This window comes from Cervus canadensis, chromosome 32 (assembly GCF_019320065.1).
Source record: "Cervus canadensis isolate Bull #8, Minnesota chromosome 32, ASM1932006v1, whole genome shotgun sequence".
Lineage (NCBI taxonomy): Eukaryota > Metazoa > Chordata > Mammalia > Artiodactyla > Cervidae > Cervus > Cervus canadensis.
The window spans coordinates 16520842-16546172 of record NC_057417.1 but is presented as its reverse complement, the minus strand read 5'-3'; the positions used below and the strand labels follow the sequence as shown (position 1 = coordinate 16546172).

Below are 25331 nucleotides of genomic sequence, written 5' to 3'. Positions count from 1 at the left end.
TGTGCTTGGAAGATGAGCTGAGGAAGAGTTCACCCAACCCAGGAGATGTGTCTCCTGGAGAGCTGAGAGTCTCTGCTTGTCTCACCTTTTGGATTTGGCTATTGATGTTACATGATGGACAGAAAGAGTAAATGACTGCCTTTTGAGATAAGGAAGCCTTTACTCTTCTCTCTTTTTCCAGCTTCTAACCTTCATTCCTTTGTAAAAAGGGCTAGGGACTTTCCTGGTGGTCCGATGGTTGAGAATCCGCCTTGTAATGCAGGGGACTCGGATTCAACCCCTGGTCGGGAAACTACGATCCTACATGCCACGGAGCAGCTAATCATTCCCTGTGCCACAGCTGCTGAGCCTGCGAACCACAGACTAGAGTCCATGCACCTCAAGGAAAGATCCCGCGTGGCAGAATGAAGATCCCACCTGCCGAAACTAAGATCCGATGCCATAAATAAATAAATAAGTAAAAGAAGGGCTAAATGTTATGTGGAAGATGGCCCGTAAACAGCTTGGACGCCTGGTGGTAAACAAACAACACTTTATTATTTTTTTCTCTTTCATTAAAAAAATCGGAACATTGATAACAAACAAGAGCTCGGACCCCTGGGTTCACCCCCACGTTAAGCAAAGTAGCCCCAGAGAAAGATGGCACAGCTGATGCAAACGATGAGGCTGAGGTCCAGAAGGGTTTTCACCAAGGGGTTTTCTTCCAGGGAAACTATGACTGGGTCCGCTCTGCTCGGCGCCTGCTCCTTGCCCTTGTTCTCCATCCCACAGAGCCACAAGATGGCTTTCACCACTTTGGACCGCTTTGTGGTCATGTCGCCTAAAAAGAACACGACAGATAAAGGTCATAAGGGTAAGCTGTGTCTCCCAGAGAAGAGGGAAGAGAGCCTCACCCCGTATGTTTCAGGCACTGTGATAAAAACTTCATGTACACTATCAAGTGTGAAACAGATCGCCAGCCCAGGTTGGATGCATGAGACAAGTGCTCAGGGCTGGTGCACTGGGATGACCCAGAGGGATGGGATGGGGAGGGAGGTGGGAGGGGGGATCGGGATGGGGAACACATGTAAATCCAGGGCTGATTCATGTCAATGTATGGCAAAAACCACTACAATATTGTAAAGTAATTAGCCTCCACTAATAAAAATAAATGAAAAAAAAAAATATGTTCCTCTTCTGGAGGGTATTTGCTAATAATACCTTAACCCTGGAAGACTGTTGAATTCTGAAAGGTTGATGTTTTCAGACTTTTCATGATGTTTATGCGCAGAATTTCAAGTGAATTTCAGCCTCTCAGAGAGAGGCTCAGAGTAACTTGAGTGAAGCACAGAGCTGGTCAGCAGAGGCAGAGATGGGTTTAGGACCTGCTCGATCCGACTCCCTTTCTGTGTGTGGCACCACCTGCCCAGAGGCTGAAGGGAGACGGGCACTCTTGCAGGGAACTCTGTCTCCGCTCAGAGCTGGGGCTGCGAAATCAACTGCGGATGGAGCCAGGCAGGTGGCCTATGGGAGTCAGAGGAGCTGATTTGCTTCTTACACATGTCACCTCTACCAAGAAAGAGTCTTTCTCTCATGTTTCCTGAAGCACATGGCCTTCTGCATCTATCCTTGCGTTTCCCACTAGAGGATGCCATGGGTTCATAGCCACAATTATTTTTTTTTAAAGCCATTTGCTATTGTTTAGTCATCCAGTCATGTCCCACTCTTTATGACCCCATAGACTGTAGCCCTCCAGGCTCCTCTGTCTGTGGATTTCCCAAGGCAAGAATACTGGAGTGGATAGCCACTTCCTCCTCTAGGGGATCTTCCTGACCCAGGGATTGAACCTGAGTCTCCTGAATTGGCAGGCAGATTCTTTACCACTGAGCCACCAGGGAAGCTCCTTTAAAAGCCATGTGTGGTGATTAATGACAACCACAGCCTTGGGGTCATGTAGGCAGAAGGGACTGCTGGGGACTTTGACTAACTGTATATCCCAGGTCTAAGGACCAGCTGCTTTGCACCTCCAGGCAGCTTTTGCTAGGCAGGCATGTGGGCTCCATGCTGCCAGATCTTCCAGTTGTTCAAAAGAAGGAATGTTATGAAATCTCCTGATTTTTAAATAACTCACATTAAAAGAGTAGGTGGCCTAAACCAAAATATGTCTGCAAGCTGCGAGTTTAAAACCAGTAATTTAGAGAATGCCTACCACGAAGGGTTCTGTGAGGATCCAGTGAACTGTGTTTTAGTAGGCACTCAGCAAACGTTGGCTCTCATTGTCCACCTGAAGCATCTGTCGAAAGTTCCTAACCCTTTCAGTGGCCAGAAAGGGAGGGAAGACCAGATCCTGGGAATGAGGAGATGCTAAAATGTCAAGTGTGGCCCTTTACTTGCTAGTGATATGGTAGAAAAATTTCCTCTTAAACACATAATGCTTCTTGAGGTTCCTAACTGTAACCTAGGAAAAAGGCAACTCACAGCTGTGGGTTTTGGACATGTTTTCTTGAACCATCTCGAACTGGATGTTGGTGCCGCTGGCCTCTGGTGTCCCGTTGTGAGAAAGGGTGAGAGGCGGGGGAGTTGCTGATGGCACCTGTTCCTTCTGGACCACGGGGTCATGGCGAGTAAACCAGGTCAAGCGACTGACCTAAGGAGCAGAGAGGAATCGTGAGATCGGGGTGGGGTGGTGACTTCACCCTTTCTCCTACCTCCTTCCAAACAGGCTCAGCCTTCACGTCCAAGTCTCTTCCAGTCTTGCCCTCCCTTTCCACCTTCCAACAAGCTTCAGCTCCCTACACTCTTCAGAATCAATGGACGTTTCCCCCACTCATTCCCCATCTTTCTTTGAAAGCCCCAAATCTCTTGTGGGGATCTCACCCTCTCTCATTCTAGTAAGAGCTTAACCCCAGCCCAGGGGTGTGTGGGACCCAGTGACCAGCATTCAGCTCATCCATTTCTCTGGCCACAGGGACTGGGTTGGTTCCTGGGTGACCACGTGTCTTGGGCTGACTCCATCAATGGGCATGAGCAGCTTCACTGGAAATGCTGGGACTAAAATGCTTATGCTTTTGCTTAATGAGACTAAGAGAGATGTATCCTAGAAGCTGCTGACCCCATTAGGGGCTGGAGAATAGGAATAGAGGTGAGAAGGGACTTCCCTGGGGTCCAGTGGTTAAAAGTCCACCTTCCAATGCAGGAGACACAGGTCAGGTAACTAAGACCCTGCATGCAACGGAGGAATTAAGCCCTCACACCGCAACTACCAAACCTGTGCACTTGGGAGCCCACGAGCCACAACCAGAGAAGACCGTGTGCCATTACACAGACCCAGTGCAGCCAAAAAAAACAATACTTTTTTTTTTTAAAAAGAAGTAAGAGGTGACCAACGGGTCAGATGGTCTTTTCAGTGTTCTGAAATCAAGTTCCTCCAAAGACCGAACCCTGGACTTTTCAGCTTTTTGAAAATCAGCCCTGGCTTTCTGTCACTAGCAGTGAAGGGTCTCAATGGATACAGGGTCAAACCCCAAAGTACCATTTCCTTGGAGGGCGGCTCTGTGAACCAGCTCACGGCACACACAGTGATGAGGGTGACCGAGGACAGGATCATAGAGAAGTAGAGGTAGTGGACATCCTTTACCACAGCCGGGCGCTCATCCAGCTGGTCACAGCGAGGCTGCACGTAGATGAAGTCCAGGATCAGCCGAACCAAGCCTAGGAGGAGGCCTAAGACGAGACCGAAGAAGGCGCCCTGCAAAGCAGAGCAAAGCAAAGCTGTCTTAGACACGTGCCTCCAGAAACCTCAGCAAGCTCTCTCCAGACCTGGTCTTTATAATGACGGTCATTGCAAGGGCCAGTGATTCAAAAAGGGTGGGAGCTACTTATCTGCTTATCTTTTACATACAATTGATCCACTACATATAATTCCCTGTTAATTCAGCTTCCCTTTTGAAAGACAAAATGCATCAAAGTAGAAGCTTCATTGCTTGTTTTCAAAAGCCAGGTCACACCCTCCCTGGATCCTTCTCCCCAGATCTCATCACCGCCCCACAATGACACCTGACATCCATGTGTCCCCTCTCCAAGTCCCTCCTCTCCCATCCAATGGACTGAAGGGCTGATCCAGAGCTACCTTTTCATTGGCCCGCTTCCAGAAACATCCCATGATGAAGACCACAGCCACAGGTGGCTGTAGGTAGGAGCTGATGGACTGGATGTAGATGAAGAGCTGGCCGCCCTGGCTGGCCTGGACCACAGGGATCCAGAGGATGGAGACCAACACCAGAAGCAACACAAACACCCTGGTTCCGGATGGAGAGAGACACACCCCCAACGTTAGTTTTGTCCTCTCTGTTTACTTCTCATTTTTTTTATAGCTTTCTGGAGTAGAATTTATATACCATAAGATTCACCCATTATGAGTGTGCTATCAAGAAATTTTGGTAAATTTATGGTCATGTAACAAACATCACAATCAAGTTTTTGAATATATATCACTCCAAAAAAATCCCCTCACGCCAATTTACAGTTTATTCTTGTTTCCAACCTACAGAAGCACTTCTATCTGCTTCTATCTCTATGAAAGAAAGTGTTAGCCCCTCAGTCATGTCTGACTCTTTGTGATCCTATGGACTGTACCCACCAGGCTCCTCTGTCCATGGGATTTCCCAGGCAAGAATGTTGAAATGGGTTGCCATGCCCTCCTCCAGGGGATCTTCCTGACCCAGGAATCAAACCCAGGTCTCCTGCTTTGCAGGCAGATTCTTTTCCATCTGAGTCACCAGGGAAGCCCCATAGGGGCTTCTGTGTCTATAGGTCTGCTTTTCTGGACATGTCACATAAATGGTATACAATATATACAATACATGGTCTTTCGCAGTTGGCTTCTTTCATTTAGCATGTTTTGAAGTTCATCAGATATCATGTATCAGTATTTCATTCCTTTTTATTGTCGAAACATTCCATTGAGTGGATATGCCGTTGTATAACTATTGTTGAAAACATTCCGTTGAGTGGATACACCATTGTGTAACATTATTTATCCTTCACCCATAAGTGGACATTTAGATTGCTTCTACTTTCTGGCTCTTGTAAAAACTGCTGCTATGAACACTTGTATACAAGTCTTTGTGCAGACATATGGTTTTATTTCTAGGAATGCAGTTGCTGGGTCATATGGTAAGTTTATATTTAACTTTTTAAGAAAATGCCAAACTGTTTTTGAACAGTTGAACCATTTTATATTAACACCTGCAATGCACAAGAATTCCAACTTCTCTGCCTCCCTATCTGCTTTCCAATTATAGCCATACTAGTGGGTGTACAGTGGTATCTTGATGTCATTTTCTAGATTACAATCTCATTTTGAAGATTGTTCTAGATTACAAGTCCTTTGTCAAATATTTGGCTTGCAGATAGTTTCTCCCAATCTGTGACTCATCTTCTCATTTGCTTTCTTTCCTTTCTCTTTTTTCCCCTTTTTATTTTCTTGGCCACCCTGCACGGCATGTGGGATCTTAGCTCCCTGATCAGAGATTGAACCTGAGTCCCTTGCATTGGAAGCTCAGAGTCTTAACCACTGGACCACCAGAAATCCCCTTTTCATTTTCTTTTGAAGTGAAAAAGTTTTGGGTTTTGATGAGATCTAATTTAGCTCTCTTTTTTTTAACAGAATATGCTTTTGATGATGTCATAGTTAATGGCTCACTCATGTTCGACTCTTTGAAACCCCATGGACTGTAGCCTACCAGGCTTCTCCGTCCATGGGATCTTCCAGGCAAGAGTAACTGGAGTGGGTTGCCATTGCCTTCTCCAGGGGATCTTCCCGACCCAGGGATCGAACCCAGGTCTCCCGCATTGCAGGCAGATGCTTTACCGTCTGAGCCACGAGAGGAAGACCGTACCTGCCCACAATCATGAGCTCCTTCTCAGATGCCCGAGGCCGGAGATGGTTCCAGAGGTCCATGGTGAAGATGGTGCTGGCACTGTTAAAGATGGAGGTGAGGGAAGACGTGAGCGCTGCCACCATCACAGCCATCATGAGCCCGCGGAGCCCTGGGGGCAGAAGGGAGCTCTATGGGCCTTGGGCTTTTTCTGCCTTCACTGTTGACCCCACTGCCCAGGTCTGCAGCCAATCGGTCCTGAGAGGCCCAACACTGAGGAGGCAGAACGCAGGGCTGGGAGCCGAGAGGAGGGACACAGAGGTGGGTGAGGCACAGCCCCTGCGTAGCCAGGGCCTAAACTTCAACTGGGGGCCCTTGCATCTTGTCCCCCACCTCGGATCGGAGCCCAGCCAGGGTCCTCCTTTCTCGGGGGGACGCAGCTGAAGGGTGAGGGATCATTACCTGTAGGCAGGAGTTCCAGAACAAGTTTGGGATACGCGATGTCAGAGCAGCCGGCGGGGTTGCTACAGACCTCCCGGCAGATTTCTGGGTCTGCACAGGCCACTTCGTCTGTGGAGGAAAGAAGCCCAGAGATGGCTCAATGGACGCTCAGAGCCCCAGGCCCGGCAGAAACACAGCCTGGCGATGGTCAGCACTGGGAGACAGGGTTACTGCGTGTAAGTGTAGAGCTCAATGAAATGAAAAGGACCCTGGACTTGATTAAGGGCTTCCCAGTGGTAAAGAATCTGCCTGCCAATGCAAGAAACATGGGATCAACCCCTAAGTCAGGAAGATCCCCTGGAGGAGGAAATGGCAACCCACTCCAGTATTTTTCACTGGGAAACCCCATGGACAGAGGAGCCTGGCGGGCTACAGTCCATGGGGTCGCAATAAGTTGGACATGATTTAGCGACTAAACAACAGCCTTGATAAACCATGGCCTTCTCACTTAACCATCCTGGACCTCAACTATTGTATCTGTGAGATTGGGACCATAACGGGACTTTACTTCATAAGGTTATAGTGAGGACTGAGATGGCATACGTTAACACCCTTAGCATAGAGTCTGAGACGTGGGAAGGGCTGAGTTCATTTCAACTACTTTTACTGTAACCTCAGTAAAGCTGACAGCTCACGGTTAGTCTCGGCCGTGTTCTACATCAGGTTCCTTAACTCCCTAAAAAGGACAAAGCAATTCATCTCTTTACCTAAGTTTACTGGAAGTGCAAAGGAGCATGCCATCATTTGACACACGGCAAATATTTTTAAAATTCCTCTTTTCCCCATCTCCTTCCCAATAGCACATATAGTTCAACAGCTGTTCCTCATTTTAGGCTCATAAAAACTCTACCCACTCTGAAGCTTTCTCTCCCCCTCTTTCTCCGTTTCTGTATCAATTCTTTTCTCTCCCAAGCAGCATTCTGATTTTCTAATGTAAATCCATCCAGAATTCCTGGCACCTCTACTTCTTCATCTCTACCATCCAAAGCATGCAAGCATAGACCTCTTGCTTACAAGATAGAAAGAGATAAAAAAAAAATTATATTAATGTGTGGTACTGATAGGGACAGAGTAAAGGACAAAGTAGATGATTATATAGTTAATCCCACCAGGGGATTGTAAGTAAAAAATATATATAGGAGAGCCTTGTAAGTTAATGATTACTCAAGGGAGCAGGTTTGCTCAACCACAATACCAAGCAGGCTGGCTTAGCAATAAATCTAAGCAACAGAAGCACGGGACCTGCCCCCAAAACAATAAAACAATGGTGACAAGAGACCCACAACCTGCCCAGTGAGCTCAGGAAGTTACTGATTCCTAAGACATGCTCTCCGCACACATGAAAAACAATAATCTGTGGACCCAGCTTGACCCCACAGGGACGAGAAAAGTCCCCTGCGCAACCTGGGGAGCTGATGTTGGAAGCAAGAAAGACAGGCAAGAAAGTCTGCTGAAGAAAGACAAAGAAGTTCCTCTCCCCCACCCCCTACTTTTCCTTTGATTATGAAACTGTAGCCCAGTAAGTTCTAGGGGCATGGCACCCCCTCGCCCATGCTTGTAAGTCTCACAGCTGTTCTAAGAAATCACTTCTTATCCATCACTTTGCCTCCCACAGAGTTCTTTCTGTGCTGAGACATAAAGGACTGTGGGACCGGGAGCTCTCTGGAGCCCCCCTGAAATGCCACCAAACAATTTCAGTGCAGAGTAGCTGCTCAATACACTTCTGTTGGGAAGAGGCTAGCTATCTCATTAATAGTGCTATCTTCAGAGAGGGGATGGGACCTGGTTATCATCACCCAGCAAGGTCATGATGGAGACAGGTCTCCCAACTCCCAATCCAAAGTTTCAGAGAAGGCCCAGAGTGTAGGTAGTTTCAGTAGTCTGGCACGTGTTTGAATGAGAGCTTTCTTGTTACTTTCTGTCTTCCTCAGCTCCTCATATCTGAGCTGAGCCATGCTCCTCACCACCGTCTCCATGCCAACACATCACACTCACCCCTGCTGGACCACTTATAAATCCTCATATCTCTTTTGCCAGCTGGATCTATTAATAGGGGTAACTCCCATAAACAACTCCCAGACCCTCCCTCTTTCTTCCTCATTCTGATGGGTGACACTGTCTTCCAGCCCACCTCCGATGGCAAGTGACAACTACCCCAAGACTCAGTTTAGGGGTGGGCTTGGAGCCCATCACTGCCCACGCCCATCTCCTCCCAGGTTTTGATGCAATACCAATGTCATGGTGATCGTGTAGCTGAGGCCTCAAATTCACAAGTGGCCTTGAACGCAGATGCTTGACAGGGTTACAGCAGGCAGATAGCTAAGTATGAGCAGGGAAACGGGGGCAGGGGCCAGGTGGCAGGAAATCTTGTAAACATCTTGTAAATGTCTTGGAAACAGTGAGGCAGATGAAGGAAAGCAGGAAACTCCATACTGACAGGAAACTACATATTTTAGGTGATAAGAGTTCAGGTAACAAAGAAAGGTGGGGAAAGGCAGGGATCTCCTGCCTCCAAAGATAACCTTTTGCTTAGTATGTTCTTATTACAATAAAATTGGCCTTACAGATAAGAAGTACCCACCATGCATTGATGCCATGACACTTCTGGTCTAAGCTAAATAGGGACAAAAATCCCTCCTCCCCTTGGGAAAATGGAACTGGGGTTAAAATCAGGGAATACAAATGCCAAACTCCTCCTTCCTCAGGGAATATTCTGCCCCTTCATCTGTATGAAGCCCTTCAACATGGATGATAAAGAAACCCAGGGTGGCGGCTCCTCACTTGTCTGCCCACTGTCCCCCTTGCTTAAATAAACTCTCACTTTATCTTCTCAACCTCTCTGCTTTGTCTCTGAAATCTTTCAGGACGAAGAAAGAACCTTAAATTCACCAGCAGCAGCGTTAGCTCCAGATGAGGTTGTATGCCTGGTCTTTATATTTGTATCTGTGTTAAAACTATTAGTTTAATAAATGTGAACATTTAAAATATATCACAACTTTAAAACCCAATACTGTTGGTTCTTTTCTTTAATTAAAATTTTTATTGAAGTATAGTTGTATAATACAGAAGCTTACAATGTTTCAGGTGTATAGCAAAGTGATTCAGTTATATTTGTGTGTATATATATATATATACTTAAAATAATAATAATAACAATTGCTATGGAATAAAAGTCAATGCCTATAAAACTCTGATTCAGTTTAGACAAAATTCAGATCGCAGACAAAAAATGATATTTGACAGGAAGTATTGAGAAGGAACAATCCTTTTGAGAAAAATGCTTTTGAGAGGTCAAAGTTCTTGGCTTGTTTATGATTTGTCTGAGGAAGCTTTGAAGAAGGTTAGAAAATAGTTACATTCCTGTGGCCAGAAGGCGGTAGGGAGCCTCCCAGGGAGGGGGGGGCAAAGATCTTGTTTACATTCACATGTTATGGGTTCAAACTCTCACTGTCCAAAAACTCCTCTCTTCAAGGGACACCAAGAAGGAGCAAGACTCCCCCTGAAATAATTCATTTAACAAGGAAGTTTTTGTTTAACCCTCTAGGAATGCAAACTTCAACCATGAAACATGTGACACAAAGTTTATAATGCATGTTTAGGGCAGAAAATTATGTTTGTTCATTCAAGCTGAAGAATATGTTTGTCACAAGGAAACTAGTTGGCTCAGCTAAGTTATAAATGAAATCAACAGCCTTGCGATCGTTAACCCACCATTCACTAGTATCTGCTCACATGTCTTGGGTGAATTAATCAGCCATTTCATACATTGAGTGGATTCCCTTGTCAGATCCTATGATGCTTGAAATAAAGGATGGCTCTAGCAGAATCCAATCCAAACGCAGAACCAAACCTCCTTCTTCCAAAATGCCAGCATTCATAGAAGTTGTACTGTGACACAGATGCTGCAAATTAATACTCTACACATACCTTCTCATGAGTTTTCATAACTCTGTGGCAAAGACATTTCTATTATACTGATTTTTAAAATATTTATTTATTATTTGGCTTCCTCAGGTCTTAATTGTGGCATGCAGCATCTTCATTGTGCCGTGAGATTGTGGTGCATGGACTCTAATTGTGGTAGGGGGGCTCAGTTGCTCCATGGCATGTGGGATCTTAGTTCCTCGACCAGGGATCGAACCCTCATTGCAAGGCAGATCCTTAACCACTGCATCATGAGGGAAGTCCCTATTATACCTATTTTAAAGACAAGCAAATTGAGACCCACAGAGGCTAATTACATCCCCAAATCATAAAGCTAGGATCATGGCTAAGACTCAAAACCTTAGTTTATTCCAAAGCTTAGGTGGAGATGATTGGCTTTGTAAACAGGTACATTTCTAGACTCTTGTGTTTCATTGTTTTGAGGGTCATTTTGCTTCTTTCTTGGTTTCTACCAGAGTTCCTTTATGAGTGGGTATTATTTTTCAGCTGGACTAAGTGGAAGAGGATGTCGTCCAGGCTCATGAGAGCCCAGGATCAGAGCATCCTTTGAGGCAGTGCTGGACCTATCTGAAGATTCAGTAGGGAGCTGGTGGAGCCAAGATGGAGAAAAGAGTGGAAATGGGTAGGAACAGTGGCTTGGCCTGGCCCCTGGCCCTTTAGACCAGGGATTCTCCACCTTCTGCTGGGACCTATCCCCAGAGACCTGGATTCAATAGGTCTTGGATGGGGTCTGAAAAGTTGCCTTTCTAGCAAGTTCCAAAGCAATTCTGATGCTGCTAGACTGGGGACCACACTTTGAGAAGTTCTGATCAAGATCTTCAAATCCGCCATGCCCACCTCACCATCTCCACCCTGCCTCACTCTCTCAAATTCATTTCTCACTTATTGCTGGTACCATAGGCTACAGTGTTTTGATATCTATTTTCTTTTACTTTGTCATGAGTACCAGACTCATCTGAGATGTTACAACTACCTAGGGTCACGGAATGTGGCATTATGTTTCATTTAATAATCATCACTGATTGGCTGACTGCTAAGAATGAGGATCAGGGTCTTGTTATTGATCTTCCAGATATAGATCCAAAGCTTAAGATGTGATTTCCTGAGAGAGACAGTAGCATGATTAAGAGTCAGGTTTTGGAAGCAGATGCACCTGTCTGCAGGTACAGGTAGATAGATCACCAGTTCCTGACATCACAATGACTCCCAATAACATTTTCCACTCCTAGGCCTGTTTAATCCCCATGCTGAAAACCTCATTCCTCTACCAAGTTTTTTTATAGATAAGGCAAATACTCTAGAGGTTTGATACCCCAGTTTTGTTAAGAAAAGTACCCCACCAAGGGTTCTATGTTTCCCTTGTGGCATATTAAAAAGCAGAGATATTACTTTGCCAACAGAGGTCCAACTAGTCAGAGCTATGGTTTTCCCAGTAGTCATGTATGGATGTGAGAGTTGGACCATAAAGAAAGCTGAGGGCCAAAGAATTGATGCTTTTGAACTGTGGTGTTGGAGAAGACTCTCGAGGGTCCCTTGGACTGCAAGGAGATCCAACCAGTCCATCCTAAAGGAAATCAGTTCTGAATATTCATTGGAAGGATTGATGCTGAAGCTGAAATTCCAATACTTTGGCCACCTGATGGGAAGAACCAGCTCATTGGAAAAGACCCTGATGCTGGGAAAGATTGAAAACAGGAGGAGAAGATTGAAGGCATGACAGAGGATGAGATGGCTGGATGGCATCACCAACTCAATGGACATGAGTTTGAGTAAACTCTGGGAGTTGGTGATGGACAGGGAAGCCTGGCATGCTGCAGTCCATGGGGTCGCAAAGAGTCAGACACAACTGAGCGACTGAACTGAACTGAACTGAAGGGTTCCATTGGGCTGAAGTTGCCAAAACACTGAAGTGTGAGGGGAGCCCTCACATGAGATTTCAGGGAGCTGACATCTGGGACAAGATTTAGCCTACTTTGTGGTTTAAAAAAAAAAAAAAATATATATATATATATAGTTGACGGACTTCCCTAGTGCTCCAGTGGCTATGACTCCACACTCCCAATGCAAGGGGCCTGGGTTCGATCCCTGGTAAGGGATCTAGATCCCACATGCCACAACTAAATGTTCACATGCCTCAACAAAGACCAAAGCTCTTAAGTGCTGTAACTAAGGCCTGGTGCAGTCAAATAAATAACTAAAATATATAGTTGAGGCAAAGCCCCGGATAGGTCTCCACTCTGTTTGACCTGGGACATCTATAGGATGTGCCCATTGAACCAACACTGGGGAACGGCACAGAGTCAGTAGATGCCAGGATGGAGATGCCTCAGTCGCATCACAAGGAAGGGACATCAGCCTCACTCACACGGGGCAGTGGGTAATATGTTTAGAACACTTCACAGGGTCTGAGACTCACAGACAATCTCTCCTCCCAACTGTCTTCTTACCTGGAAAGAGGACACGGCTGACCATCCCCGGGAACACCATGATGAAAAGGGGCAGCACCTTCAGGTAAGCGGCCATCAGAGAGCCTCCTTTGGCGTGGGACAGGTTCTTGGCAGCCAGAGTCCGCTGAACAATCACCTGGAAAACAGTGGGATGGTTGGAAGTTGAGATGACTTTCTCTTAAAGCAAACTAGATGTGCGTGGCTTCTTGGTAGGCATAGTAGACTCAGGAGTCCAGTGGATCTGGCTTCTCCAAAGAAGCATCTCTTTTATTCTCAATCCCTGTGATCCAATGGTCCAGCCACAGGAGTGACACCAAGGCTGAGAAAGCAAGAACTGGAAGGAGGATAGAAGAGAAAGAGAGGTTCTGAGATATTGCTACCAACAGGATTGGTGTAGCTGGGCTTATAGTTACTGCATATTGGTACACCTAGGTCTTAGCCTGACCCCCTTCTCTCTGATGGGAGGCATGAGGTAGGTCTTATCAAGATTTCTCCCTTCAGAAGAGATCGGTGGTTGCCAGAGACAAAGGGTGGAGGTGGGCAAAAATGGGTGAAGGGGGTCAAAAAGCACAAATTTTATTTATAAAATAAGTCCTGGGGATGTAATATACTGCATGGTGACTATAGTTAATACTGGGTCGCCTATCTTTAAGTGGCTAAGAGATGACCTTAAAAGTTCTCATCACACCAAAAAAAGGTCTCATCACAAGAGAAATATTGTAACTATGTATGGTGATGAAAAATCACTACATTTATTTTGGTGATGATTTTGCAATATACTCAAATTTTGAATAGCAAAAAAGATTTATCCACTCAAAGGGAATGACATGCTGTCGAGTGTTTTTTGAGTAGAAAGAAGACCGGCCCCCACAAATCCTGCTCCAGCCTTCAGACTGCATCTACATGAACTCAGAATTTTCTCTACTATTTCCTGAGGTTTGGGGTCTTGAAGCATCTGGAGAAGTTGCAGAGACCTTTGGTGAATTGGTGTTTAATCGCTAAGTCGTGTCTGACTCTTTGTGATCCTATGGACTGTAGCCCACCAGGCTCCTCTATCCATGAGATTTCCCAGACAAGAATACTGGAGTGGATTGCCATTCCTTTCTTGAGGGGAGCTTCCCAACCCAGGGATCAAACCCATGTCTCCTGCATGGGCAGGCGGATTCTTTACCACTGAGCCATCTACCAGAGCTTTTGGTTGGTTCCATGAACAGTGGACAAGAGGAGTGAAATGTCATTACCATCATAGTACTGTGGTGAGCAGGACGAAGTTGGAATCCTTCCCATTTTTTAAAAAAGTGTTCATCAGTGGCATAGGCTTGCTGGAGTGTCCTGTGTCTTCTTTTGAAGCCCACCCCCTCTCCACATGGCTATCCTGTCTCCTTGGGCCCAGATCCTGCCTGATCCAGGGGTAGGCACGTGACCCCAGCTTGGCCAACCAGAGCCCTTGCACGGGGTTTTTGGATCTGGGACTTTGGGAGTTGTCAGTCTCTTTCCACTGGACCTCGATGAGAAGCAATGAAGTCCGCAGGTAAGAAATAAAGACCCTGGAGGATACCAGAGTACGTCCCAGGAGTTTCTGAAGGCTAGTACACCTTCCCGCAGTTCATATTCCATGAGGTAATAAATTCCCCACCCTTTTCCTAAGCTGGCTTAAATTTGATGTGTTTTTTTTTTTTTCCTGGGACTGCAACCAAGTGTTTCCTCACCTGCACAGATGATGATTATTTGTTTGGACGCTGTCAGTGAATGAGTCTAAAACATGGGATCAGCTTATCTGAGGAAAGGTGGGGGAACAGTGAGGCTCCCTCTATCCAGAGCTGGGGACTTAGCTGTCCTTGTCTAGAAGCTGATTTAACTATTACCTGTCATTTCTCATAACTCCAAACATACACCCATTGGGCTTTCTAGAATAGTTAAGAATGTGGTAGTTTCATGTAACAATATAGCATTTATAGAATACTTTTTTAAAAATGGTTTCAGTAAGATGCCAAAGGGGCATCCCCAGTAGCTCAGCGATAAGAATCCGCCTGCAATGCAGGAGGCACAGGAGACTCAGGTTCAGTCCCTGAGTTGGGAAGATCCCCTGGTGAAGGAAATGGCAACCCACTCCAGTATTCTTACCTGGAGAATTCCATGGACAGAGGAGCCTGGTGGGCTACGGTCCCTGAGGTCACAAAGAGTCAGACACGACGGAGCAACTGAACACAGTAGCTCAAAGATGCCAAAAGAGTCATTCAACCTTCAATCCTTGTCAGTCCATCTGGAAGCAGATAGGAGAATTTATAGCTTTGGAAAGCCTAGCCCTTGAGATGGCAGGTTCAAAGCTGTGACTGAAAGAAGTGTTGGCTTTTATTCCCATGAAGTGGAGACTCCAGAGGTGAATTTAAGAGGCAGCTGAGTTTTAAGAGAGTTGTGCTGCTCAAAACCCCACAAGCCCTGTGAAGAGTGTGTGGCCCTGTATGACAACCCCCAGACCCAAGTAATGGAGCAGAGCTCATAGAAATGTTATGAAAATGAACGAGTTAATACCTAGGAAATGCTTCAATCAGTTACTGGTAAATGGTGCAGTTATCAATAAATGTTTAAGTGTCATGACTTTATTGACTGTGATCTGCCCTTCTGTCTCTGCACAGACAGATCTAAAACACGCTCTCAGTCAGCACACCATGCATGCCACTTGGCCTTTCTTCTGCTCTAAAGTGAGCTACACAGGGAGCTGACCAAAAATGTGCATCTCCTAGGGCAGCACCAGCTCAATGAGCTAACACATAACGCAGCCTTTGGGCTCCACAGAATCCAGTTCAGCAGCAACAAGACCGAACGCCGTGGGCTCCAAAGAAGGCTTGGTTTTCTGGGCTCTCTTGCCCTCCCTGGCATCTGGAAGATGATCGAGTCATCGTGGATTAAGCCCCCAGGCTCTTGAACAATACAAGGTGGGTTGAAGGTGGGCTTCAAGGGATGTACACTGAAATCCCAGCTAGCAAGGGTGTGAGGCATCTCAAGGAAATATTCATATCGATTAATAAATATAAGCTGGTGACCCGTGTCAAGAGCAGTAGCATAAAACCATAGGAAACATGTCAATAATTTTAACGGTTTATTAAATGCCCCTGCAACGGAAAGGACTATGAGCAAATTTGCAACACTTCTCTCTTTTGTGATTACTAGTAATCCCACTCATGAGAAAACAGAGGTTGAAGCTATTAAACAAAGTTATGCCACCTGAGCTTGAGTCCAAGCCTGTAAAGGTTGAAAAAGCCCAGGCTCTTAGCCTCCATCTGAACTGTCTCCCAGGCACTCTCCAGCCCAATATTTGCTAAGGAAAAGATCAGGGGAGGAGGGCAGGAGGGGAGAGTGATTTTCTAAAGGGGCAATATTGCACCCATCTCTGCCTTGGGTCTTAGCTCTTCACTCAGAGGAATTCTCATCCATGGGGTGACCAAGGTTCACTCTCTGCAGTGCCTCCTGCATCAATTCAGTGGTCTGACTCCATGATCATTATTTTAGCTAAAGTCTCGTCACTCTGAATATGAAATACAGCTTCCAAAATGGCACACAAATCGCGGATCTTTAATATAATGGAAAAACCGATTTCAACAGATGACGTATTCACAGGGCTTGAAATCTGAGAAAGTACAAACAGGTGTGCAGTGAAATGGTTCCTGTCCTTCCTGGCACACCTACCCCAGGAAGTAATCGCCCTCGGTTTTAGGTGATCCATCTGGAGTTTCCTTCAGCACACTCATGTGTGTGTCCCTGCTCATTTAGTCGCTCAGTCGTGTCTGGCTCTTTGCAATCCTGGTGGCTCTGTAGCCCACCAGGCTCCTCTGTCCATGGAATTCTCCAGGCACAAATACTAGTGAGGGTTGCCATGTCCTCCTCCAGGGGATCTTCCCAACCCAGGGATCGAACCAGCGTCTCTTACGTCCCTGCATTGGCAGGTGGGTTCTTTACCACTAGCGCCACCTGGGAAGCTCTTCAGCAAACACAAGCAAATGCAAACACGGAGTCTATCCCCACCTCACCTTTTAACACAAAAGGCTTATTTTACCCACAGCAGTGTTTCTTGCCTTTCTAATTTCTTTTCTTTTTTTTTTAATAGCAGTTATATATTTGCTTTAAGGGATTGGCTTTGGTGGGTCCCTCTGCCCCAAATTCTCTTCCCTGACAGTCACTGGAACCTACTTGCTCTCCTCCTTTGCCCAAAGGTCACTTCTCAACCATGATTCCCCTGACCACCCTATTTTAAACATCACTCTCACATTCTCAACCTCCTTTTTTATTTTTTAATGACAGTTATCACCTTGTAATGTTCCATTTATTTATTTACAGCCTGTCTACTTCCATCAGAAGAAAGTGAGCTCTACAAGGACTGAGTATCCTTGTTTACTTGTGATTTCTAAGCAGCTGGTACAGAGAGGACACCCAGGATTTGTGGAGCAGATAATACCAATGTCAGTTAAAACCTCCATTTAAAATATATCACTGCTTTTGCTTACTGGATCTTTCCAGACATTCAGCAGGATGTATCAGGTTTTCCCTTTGCAAAAAGCAGCAGCTTCAGATTTGCCATATAAGCAAGAGTAAGAAGATAAGGTGTAGAGTAGTAGAGAAATAAGAGAACAGATGGGGGAGGACAAAAACCCAGCTTCCAGACACCCCCAGGAAGGAAGCATTCCTGGGGCGGCTGGCTCAGCCTGCTGCCCCGTACCTGATCCGTGCACCAATACCAGAGTGACGGGATGGACATTCCAAATAGGATCCCGGGCCACGGGAGGTCAGACGTCACTGGGTCTCGGAAAATATGGAAGGCATCTTCCCGGGGCAGCCCGCAGCTGCTGTTCCCACTCCGGTTACTAGCCATGGCCAAGAAATATTTCTCCTCCAGGCCTTCCAGCCCACCAACTGCAGCGAAACCTAGAATTCAGAGGAAGCCCAAATTTGCCAGGAACTCAGATTGATCCACAGAAGCTCATGAGGGGATGGTTGGAGATTGGTGAAATCCTACTTAGAACCACATGAAAGTTAATTGACTTAGAGGTTCATAGCCTCCTATTTAAAAAAAAAAGAATTTATTTTAATGCCTTTGGTAGTGACTATGGGTTGCTTCTTAGAATAATATTTTTAAATTTATAATGCAAAATGGTCATTTAGTCGCTAAATCGTGTCTGACTCTTGCGACCCCGTGGGCTATATAGTCCACCAGGCTCCTCTGTCCATGGGATTTCCCAGCCAAGAATGTTGGAGTGGGTTGCCATTTCCTCTTAATACAAAATACATCGATTATAAAGGAAACCAAATACATTGAAGGCACTCATCAAACCATGAGAACTCAGACATAGTAATTTATTTATTTGCACCATTAAATAGAAAGACTCCACAGTGGGTCAAATAACAATCTAGTTTTAAAGTAACCATGGACACAAGCAGTGTTTCAATGCATCAGCAGCAATTATAAAAACATTTGGATAAAAACATCCGGCTTATATTTTGGTTTCAAAGTCACAGATATTGCTAATATTCCTGTGGTGAGCTGCCTATACTAATAACTGAAAGATGCTAAATGTCACTGATAGGTTTGTGAAAACAGAGATGGACTTCTTTCCCATCCAAGGTTCACAAAACCTGTAAATTCTGTCTATGGACCCCAAGTTAAGAAACTCTGCCTTAAGGAAACATACTTTTACCTCTAAACTTCTTCTCAGCTATCCCAATTTATGGTATTTCAAGAGTGGTCCAAGTAACCTATGGCCTTGAGAAAGGCATTTCTCCACCTGAGATTCAGTTTTTCATCTGCGAGTGGGAATAATATAGTGCCAGCCTCACAGCACGGGAGCAAGGACGAAGTGAGACGCTGCACATAGAATGCACAGCGTCTGGCACAAATATGAGTTGTCCCTAAAAAATAATAAAGCACTGTAGTTTTCAGATAATTTGCTTCTTTATATTAATTGAAAGGATTCAAGGTTATCCCCAAAATAACACTGCTCTCACTGGATTATGTTCTGGAAGGTTGTGTTTGTCTTTTTTGTTTCATTTTTTTTCTTGGGTATTTTTTGTTTGTTTGTTTCTTGGTATGGTTGGTGTTACCATTTGGGTAAGAATGATATGTAACCTGCAGCCTGGCTTATTTTTGTGGAAGAGTGTGGTAAACAGTGGCTACTGGGGGAAAAATATTTTTTATGATAAATTTTTGTCATGCTTTTTTCCCTGAAAAATTGTTTTGTGGCAGTGGGAGGAAAGGATAATTATTTGTGGTCCAATGATCAGTAATTGGACCTTGAATATATACCATTCAAGTCAAGAGAAAGCTAGACAGACTATATTAATATTAGACAAATTAGACTCCAGAACAAAGAAAACGGCCAAGGATAAAGAGGAACATCACATAATGATAGGGGGCCAATTCACCAAAAGCTCATAACAATCCTAAATAGAAAAAGAAGTCAACCATTATAGTTGGAGACCTCAATACCCCTTTTTTAGTGGTTGATGGAAAAAGTAGACAAAAATATTTATACAGATAAAGAAGATTTATACAACACTATCAACCGAGTTGACCCAATTGAAATTTATAAAGCACTACACCCAACAATAGCAGAATACATATTCTTCTCACGTACTCTTGGAAGGTTCATCAAAATCGGCAATGTTTCTGGCCATAAAACAAACCTCAATAAGTTCATAAGAAATAAAATCATACAAAATATATTTTATTATTGTAATGGAATTAAACTAAAAATTAATAACAGAAATATATCAGAAAAATCTCCAATATTTGAAAATAAGTTGTCCCTGTTTGCTGATAATATGATGTTATATATAAAAAACCCTAAAGATTCCACCAAAAACAGTTAAAACTAATAAATGAATTAATTTAGTAAAGCTTCAGAATACAAAATCAATATGCAATAATCAATTGTGTTTCTATATACTATACTCCTGCAATGCGGGAGACCTGGGTTTGACCCCTGGGTTGGAAAGATCCCTTGGAGAAAAGCATGGCCACTCACTCCAGTATTCTTGCCTGGAGAATCCCCATGGAAGGGAGGAGCCTGGTGGGCTACAGACCATGGGGTTGCAATGTTGGACACAACTAAGCGACTAAGCACATAAGCAAATACTATTGGAAAGAGATATTCAGAAAATAGTACCAATACACATTACTACATATAAAATAAACAACATGGATTTACTGTATAGCACAGGGCACTGTATTAAATAATTTATAATCTATAGTGGAAAAGAATCTGAATATATATACATATATATATATATATATTTACACCTCAAACTAATACATTACTATAAATTGACTATACTTTGATGAAAAGAAAAGAATATCATTTCTAATTGCATCTAAAAGAATAAAATAGGAATCAGTTTAATCAAGGAGGTGAAAAGATCTGTACACTGAAAACTATAAATAAGAGTGATAAAAGAAATTGAAGAAGACACAAATAAATGGACAGATATTCCATATTAATGGACTGGAAGATCAAGATTGTTAAAACATCCATACTACTCAATGTGATCCACAGATGTAATGAGATCCCTATCTAAATTTCAATGGCATTTTTCACAGAAATAGAAGAAAGAAAGAGTAAGCAAAAAACAATCCTAGCGTTTACATGGAACCACTAAAGATCCTGAATAGCCAAAGCAACCTTGAGAAAGGTCAAAGCTGGGAGCATCACAGTTCCTGATGTCAAACTATATTACAAAGCTATCGTAATCAAAACAGTATGATACTAGGGAAAAGCAGTCCTGTAGACCAACAGAACAGAATTCAGAGCACAAAAACAGGACTTCCCTGGTGACCCAGTGGTAAAGAATTCACCTGCCAATGCAGGAGACATGAGTTAGATTCCTGGTCTGGAAAGATTCCACATGCCACAGGGCAACTAAGCCTGCGCGCCACAACTATTGAGGCTGTGTTCCAGAGCTGGAAACCGCAACTGCGGAGCCCTCACACCACAGCTGCTGAAGCCTGCGCACCCTAGGGCCTATACTCAGCAACAAGAGAAACCACAGCAGTGAGAAGCCAGCACACCACAGCTAGAAAGTAGCCCCCCTCGCCGAAACTACAGAAAAGCCGACACAGCAGTGAAGACCCAGCACAACCAGTAAGTAAATAAACAAGTTTTAAAGGCACAGAAATAAAACCACGATAAACAAGGAGATTGAAATTGACATATACACATTACTATATATTAATTAGATAATGAAAAAGAACCTACTGAATAGCACAGGCAACTCTCCTAAATACTCTGTAATAACTTACATGGGAGAAGAGTCTTAAAAAGAGTGGATATACATACATATATATATATATATATATATATATATATATATGACTGATTGATTTTGCTGTAAGCAGAAACTCACTCAGCATGGTCAATCAACTTATGCCAATAAAGATTAATTCTAAAAAACAAAATAAGCTTTATGATTAAAAAAAGAAAGAAAAGCATGCATGTATTGTCAATCCGTTTTCCACATTTAAAAACCTGCAGATACCTTAAGAGAAAGTCTGCTAGATATAGCAGAATGAGGAAGGTTGCTGAAGGTGGATGGGTAATCTGTGTCCTGACTGGTCATAATAAATTAAGTAGTGGAATTTCCTAATTAAGTAGTGGAATTTCCTCATTGAGACCCCATATTTTAGAAAGAAAGATCAGGAAGTTTGGCTAAATAACAAACCGTAGAAGGTCTATCTTTTGGCTCTTTTGCCTCCAAAACCTGAGAGTGTTATGAGTCACTTATTTGGCACTGGGAGTTTCAAAATGTTATGATAGCAACCACACCCAACATTTATCTAATGAGGCTGAACATGTGTCTTTATATATTTATTACTCATTTGTTTTCTTCTTTATATAAACCAGTGAAGTTTTTCTTCTTTGTAAGGGTCCAGAACATTTTCTGTTAAAGTTTAGAATAAGCAAGTCTTATTGCTGTTTTGTGTGTGTGTGTGTGTGTGTGTGTGAAACTAATTTATTATTCCATGATTTTTTAAAAATTTTGCTTGAAAGGTAAAAATAATGCATGCATAACATTCTGCATAACTGTGCAGAAAGACACAAAGTTAAGGTAAAAATTCTTGCCTATACTCTTTGACTCCTGCTCCTAGACTCTTCCCAATAAAGTTATTACCACATTCTCTCCCTACTCTTTTCACCAGGCAGTGTGATGGGGAAGGGAGAGGGTGACGTCTGAGGTCAGTCTGACTGGGGCTTGAATCCTGGCTTTGAATTCTAGCTTTGTGACATTGGGCAACCTTTCTAACAGTTGGTGCCCTAATTTTCTCATCCAACAAAGGGAGTAACAATAGTACCAATACCATTGGGTTGCTGTGAGCATTAAATGATAGCACATCCGGATCACAAGGGCTTTAATACTTATTAATTTCTGAACTTTTAATTTTGAGATAGTTGTAGACATACAGAAGAGTTGTATTAAGTAGCACAGAGAGTTTCCATACACCCTTTACCTAGCATTACGGAAACTAAGAAATTAATACTGGTGCATTAATTACCATTAACTACAGTAGAAGCTGTTCCGATTGCACCACTCATGTTCTTTCACTCTTCTGGAAGTCAGTTCAGGATCCTACACTGTGTTTATTTGTTGTATCTCTTTATTCTCCTCCTCTCTTTGTAGTTCCTCAATCTGTCTTTATTTTTCATGTCCCTGATACTTTTGAAGAATACTGGTCATTGTAGTTTGTAAAATGTCCCTCAATTTGTCTGATGTTTATAAACGATGAAGTTGAGGGTATATATTCCAGCAAGAATGGCACAGAGGTGATTCTGTGTCCTTCTCAGTGACCATATCAGGAGCTACATATGGGTACATCTGATTATTGTGTTATCAATTACTATATCCTGATCATTCAGTACAGTGGTGCCATGTTTCTCCACTGTAAAGTGGATGTATGTCCCCTTGTAATTAATAAATACTTTGGATGTGATGCTTCAAGACCAGGCAAATATGCTATTTCTTCATAAGCTTTCACTTGCTAACTTCAGCATTTATCACTGGCTTTTGCCTGTAGCAGTTATTACTATGGTGTTCTAATGGTGTTATTCTATTTCCCTCACCCCACCTGCATTTATTAATTGGAATTTTCCTATAAGGAAGAATTATTCCTTTACTTCCTTTTATTTTGTTATTTAGTTATTTATCCACACCAATGTCAGAAGATCTATTAATTTTCCCTTACGAAACAGTTAAGTTTCCATGAGAAGCACAGTTCTCTTCTAGCTAAAATAACCAATGCTTCAAGCATGAATCCCCAGCTGGGTTTGAAACAGTGAAGAAAGCAGATGTCCCTTCTTGAGAGAGGTGCTGTCATCCACCCAAATGACCCTGGGGCCCCACTTACTGTAGCCCATCAAGATGAGCGCTCCTATAAGCATGATCAGAGTCTGTAGAGCATCCGTGTAGATCACAGCTGCCAGGCCACCTAGAGAGGAGATGAGCACAGAGGTGAAGGTCAGGTACTCTGATGGAGAGGAGTTATTCTGGGTGTTGGCAGAGGAAATTTTGAAATTCAAGACCTGATGGGACTTGAATTGTTGACTCTTTGCAGAGATGGCCACAACACTATCCATTTCTCATGTGCCTGCCCATTTTTTCATGTAGCTTTGCTGCTCCTTTCATATTGAGGTGAAGTTAACTTCTCTTCCTCTTAAATGTGGCTTGGCCAAATGGCTTGCTTTAACCAATAGACACGGTGGAGCGGGATATTAAGGAGCTTCAGGCCTGGGCCTCAAGGGGCCCCTGCAGCCCCTGCTCTTGTTCTTGTGTTGTCCCAAGACCACTATGCTTCTTTAAGAAGCCCAGTCTAGGACTTCCCTGGTGGCCCAGTGGATAAGAATCTGCCTGCCAGTGCAGAGAACACGGGTTCAATCCCTGGTCTAGGAAGATCCCAAATGCTGCAGAGCAACTAAGCCCGTGTGCCACAGCTACCGAAGCCCTCCCACCCTAGAGACTTTGCTCCACAAGAAGAGAAGCCACCACAATGAGAAGCCCACGCACCGAAACTGGAGAGTAACCACAGCTAGAGAAAGCCTGTGCGCAACAGCGAAGACCCAGCACGGTCAGATAAACAAATATTATAAAAAAGAAAAAGCAGATACATATCAAGGCCCTGCTCCCCACCAGCCACTCTTCTGGGATGCAAGTCTTAGGGGGAAAGACGAGCCTCAGGCTCCAAAATTGCAGTGGTTTGTGGTCCAGCTGGGCACAGTGCTTGTGAATACACCTGCTCAGCATTTAGTAGGTTCTAAGGAAAAGTTCATAAAGAAATAAATAGAAAATAGCTTTATGCAGGTATGGTACATTTTGAAATCCTCCCTTCCATCAGACAATCTTTTTCCTTTGGACAATGGCCAAGAGAAATCATATCTTCCAGGCCAATAGATTGAGAGTTCATGAAGACAAGGTCTTAGCACACTGGAACATCAGAAGACGGGCCAGGAAAAGATGGGGTGGACCACAGCCCCTGCCCATCACTTCTCCTAGTATAACCCCTTGTCCAGTCATACCTGCAATGGTGTATAGAGCTGTGACGGCCAGCAACCCGACTACGGCCAAGTAGAGATTCACATGTAAAGACTGCTGAATGAAGATGGCGCCTGCGTACATGTCAACCTAGAGGGGAGTTGATGGGTATATGAATGAATGGACATCTCAGCACAGTTTACCCAGGTTCAGGCCCTAGCCTTGATTCTGAGAAACACAGAAACGTCATATGTTGTCCTTTCTTCACCCATCTCTTCCCAGATCAAGGGTCTCAAATGGGAGCCCTATGGGTGATTATGTTTGAGATCTCTTCACTAGGCTAATACAACCTCCTCAGTGGTCTTCCTGCTTCTCTTCTTGATCTACCTACACTCCATCCTCTGCACTGCAGCCTTATCAAATACCATCATGATCATTTCATCCTCTCCTCCTCATCAAAACTCTTCAGTGGCTCCCTACTTGCCCCCAAGATTGTTGTTCAATTGCTAAGTTGTGTCCGACTCCTTGCGACCCCATGAACTGCAGCACACCAGGCTTCCCTGTCCCTCACTATCTTCCGGAGTTTGCTCAAACTCATGTCCATTGAATCAGTGATGCCATCCAACTATCTCATCCTCTGTTGCCCACATCTCCTCCCGCCCTCAATCTTTCCCAACATCAAGGTCTTTCCCAGTGAATTGGCTCTTTGCATCAGGTGGCCAAAGTATTGAAGCTTCAGCTTCAGCATCAGTCCTCCCAATGTATATTCCTTGAGGATTGACTAGTTTGAATCTCCTTCTGTCCAAGGGACTCTCAAGAGCCCCTCAGATAATGTCCAAATAAGTTAGAGTAAGTTAGAGCTCTGTGTCAGGTGCTTCAGTTTGCCTGCCACTTGATTTCATTTCCTTTCCTCACTTCATGCTCCCGGTCCTCCAGGCATGCTGAAATACACCCTGTTTTCCTAACAAGTCAAACTTGCTTGTTCTGTCCATCCATCTGGAATGCCAATTCCTCTTTCTCTATATCTTTGTAGCATCTTTCTCACACATAACTTCCCCTGGGAAGGCTTCCC

The 25331-nt window shown here is 44.0% G+C and overlaps 1 protein-coding gene across 1 annotated transcript in view; it reads right to left on the bottom strand.

The window, feature by feature from the left end:
* Positions 1–515: 515 nt before the first annotated feature.
* SLC5A11 (solute carrier family 5 member 11) overlaps positions 516–25331 on the bottom strand; it is a 55085-nt gene continuing 30269 nt past the window's right edge. Inside the window, exons 8-17 of the mRNA XM_043454750.1 lie at positions 24304–24409; positions 23139–23219; positions 17466–17671; positions 12752–12887; positions 6321–6428; positions 5880–6030; positions 4109–4277; positions 3512–3727; positions 2458–2626; positions 516–820 (exon numbers count right to left, since the gene is read on the bottom strand). Of these exons, the coding sequence (XP_043310685.1) occupies positions 615–820; positions 2458–2626; positions 3512–3727; positions 4109–4277; positions 5880–6030; positions 6321–6428; positions 12752–12887; positions 17466–17671; positions 23139–23219; positions 24304–24409 (1548 nt within the window). The 3' untranslated portion in view covers positions 516–614. The remainder of the gene's footprint in view (positions 821–2457; positions 2627–3511; positions 3728–4108; positions 4278–5879; positions 6031–6320; positions 6429–12751; positions 12888–17465; positions 17672–23138; positions 23220–24303; positions 24410–25331) is intronic.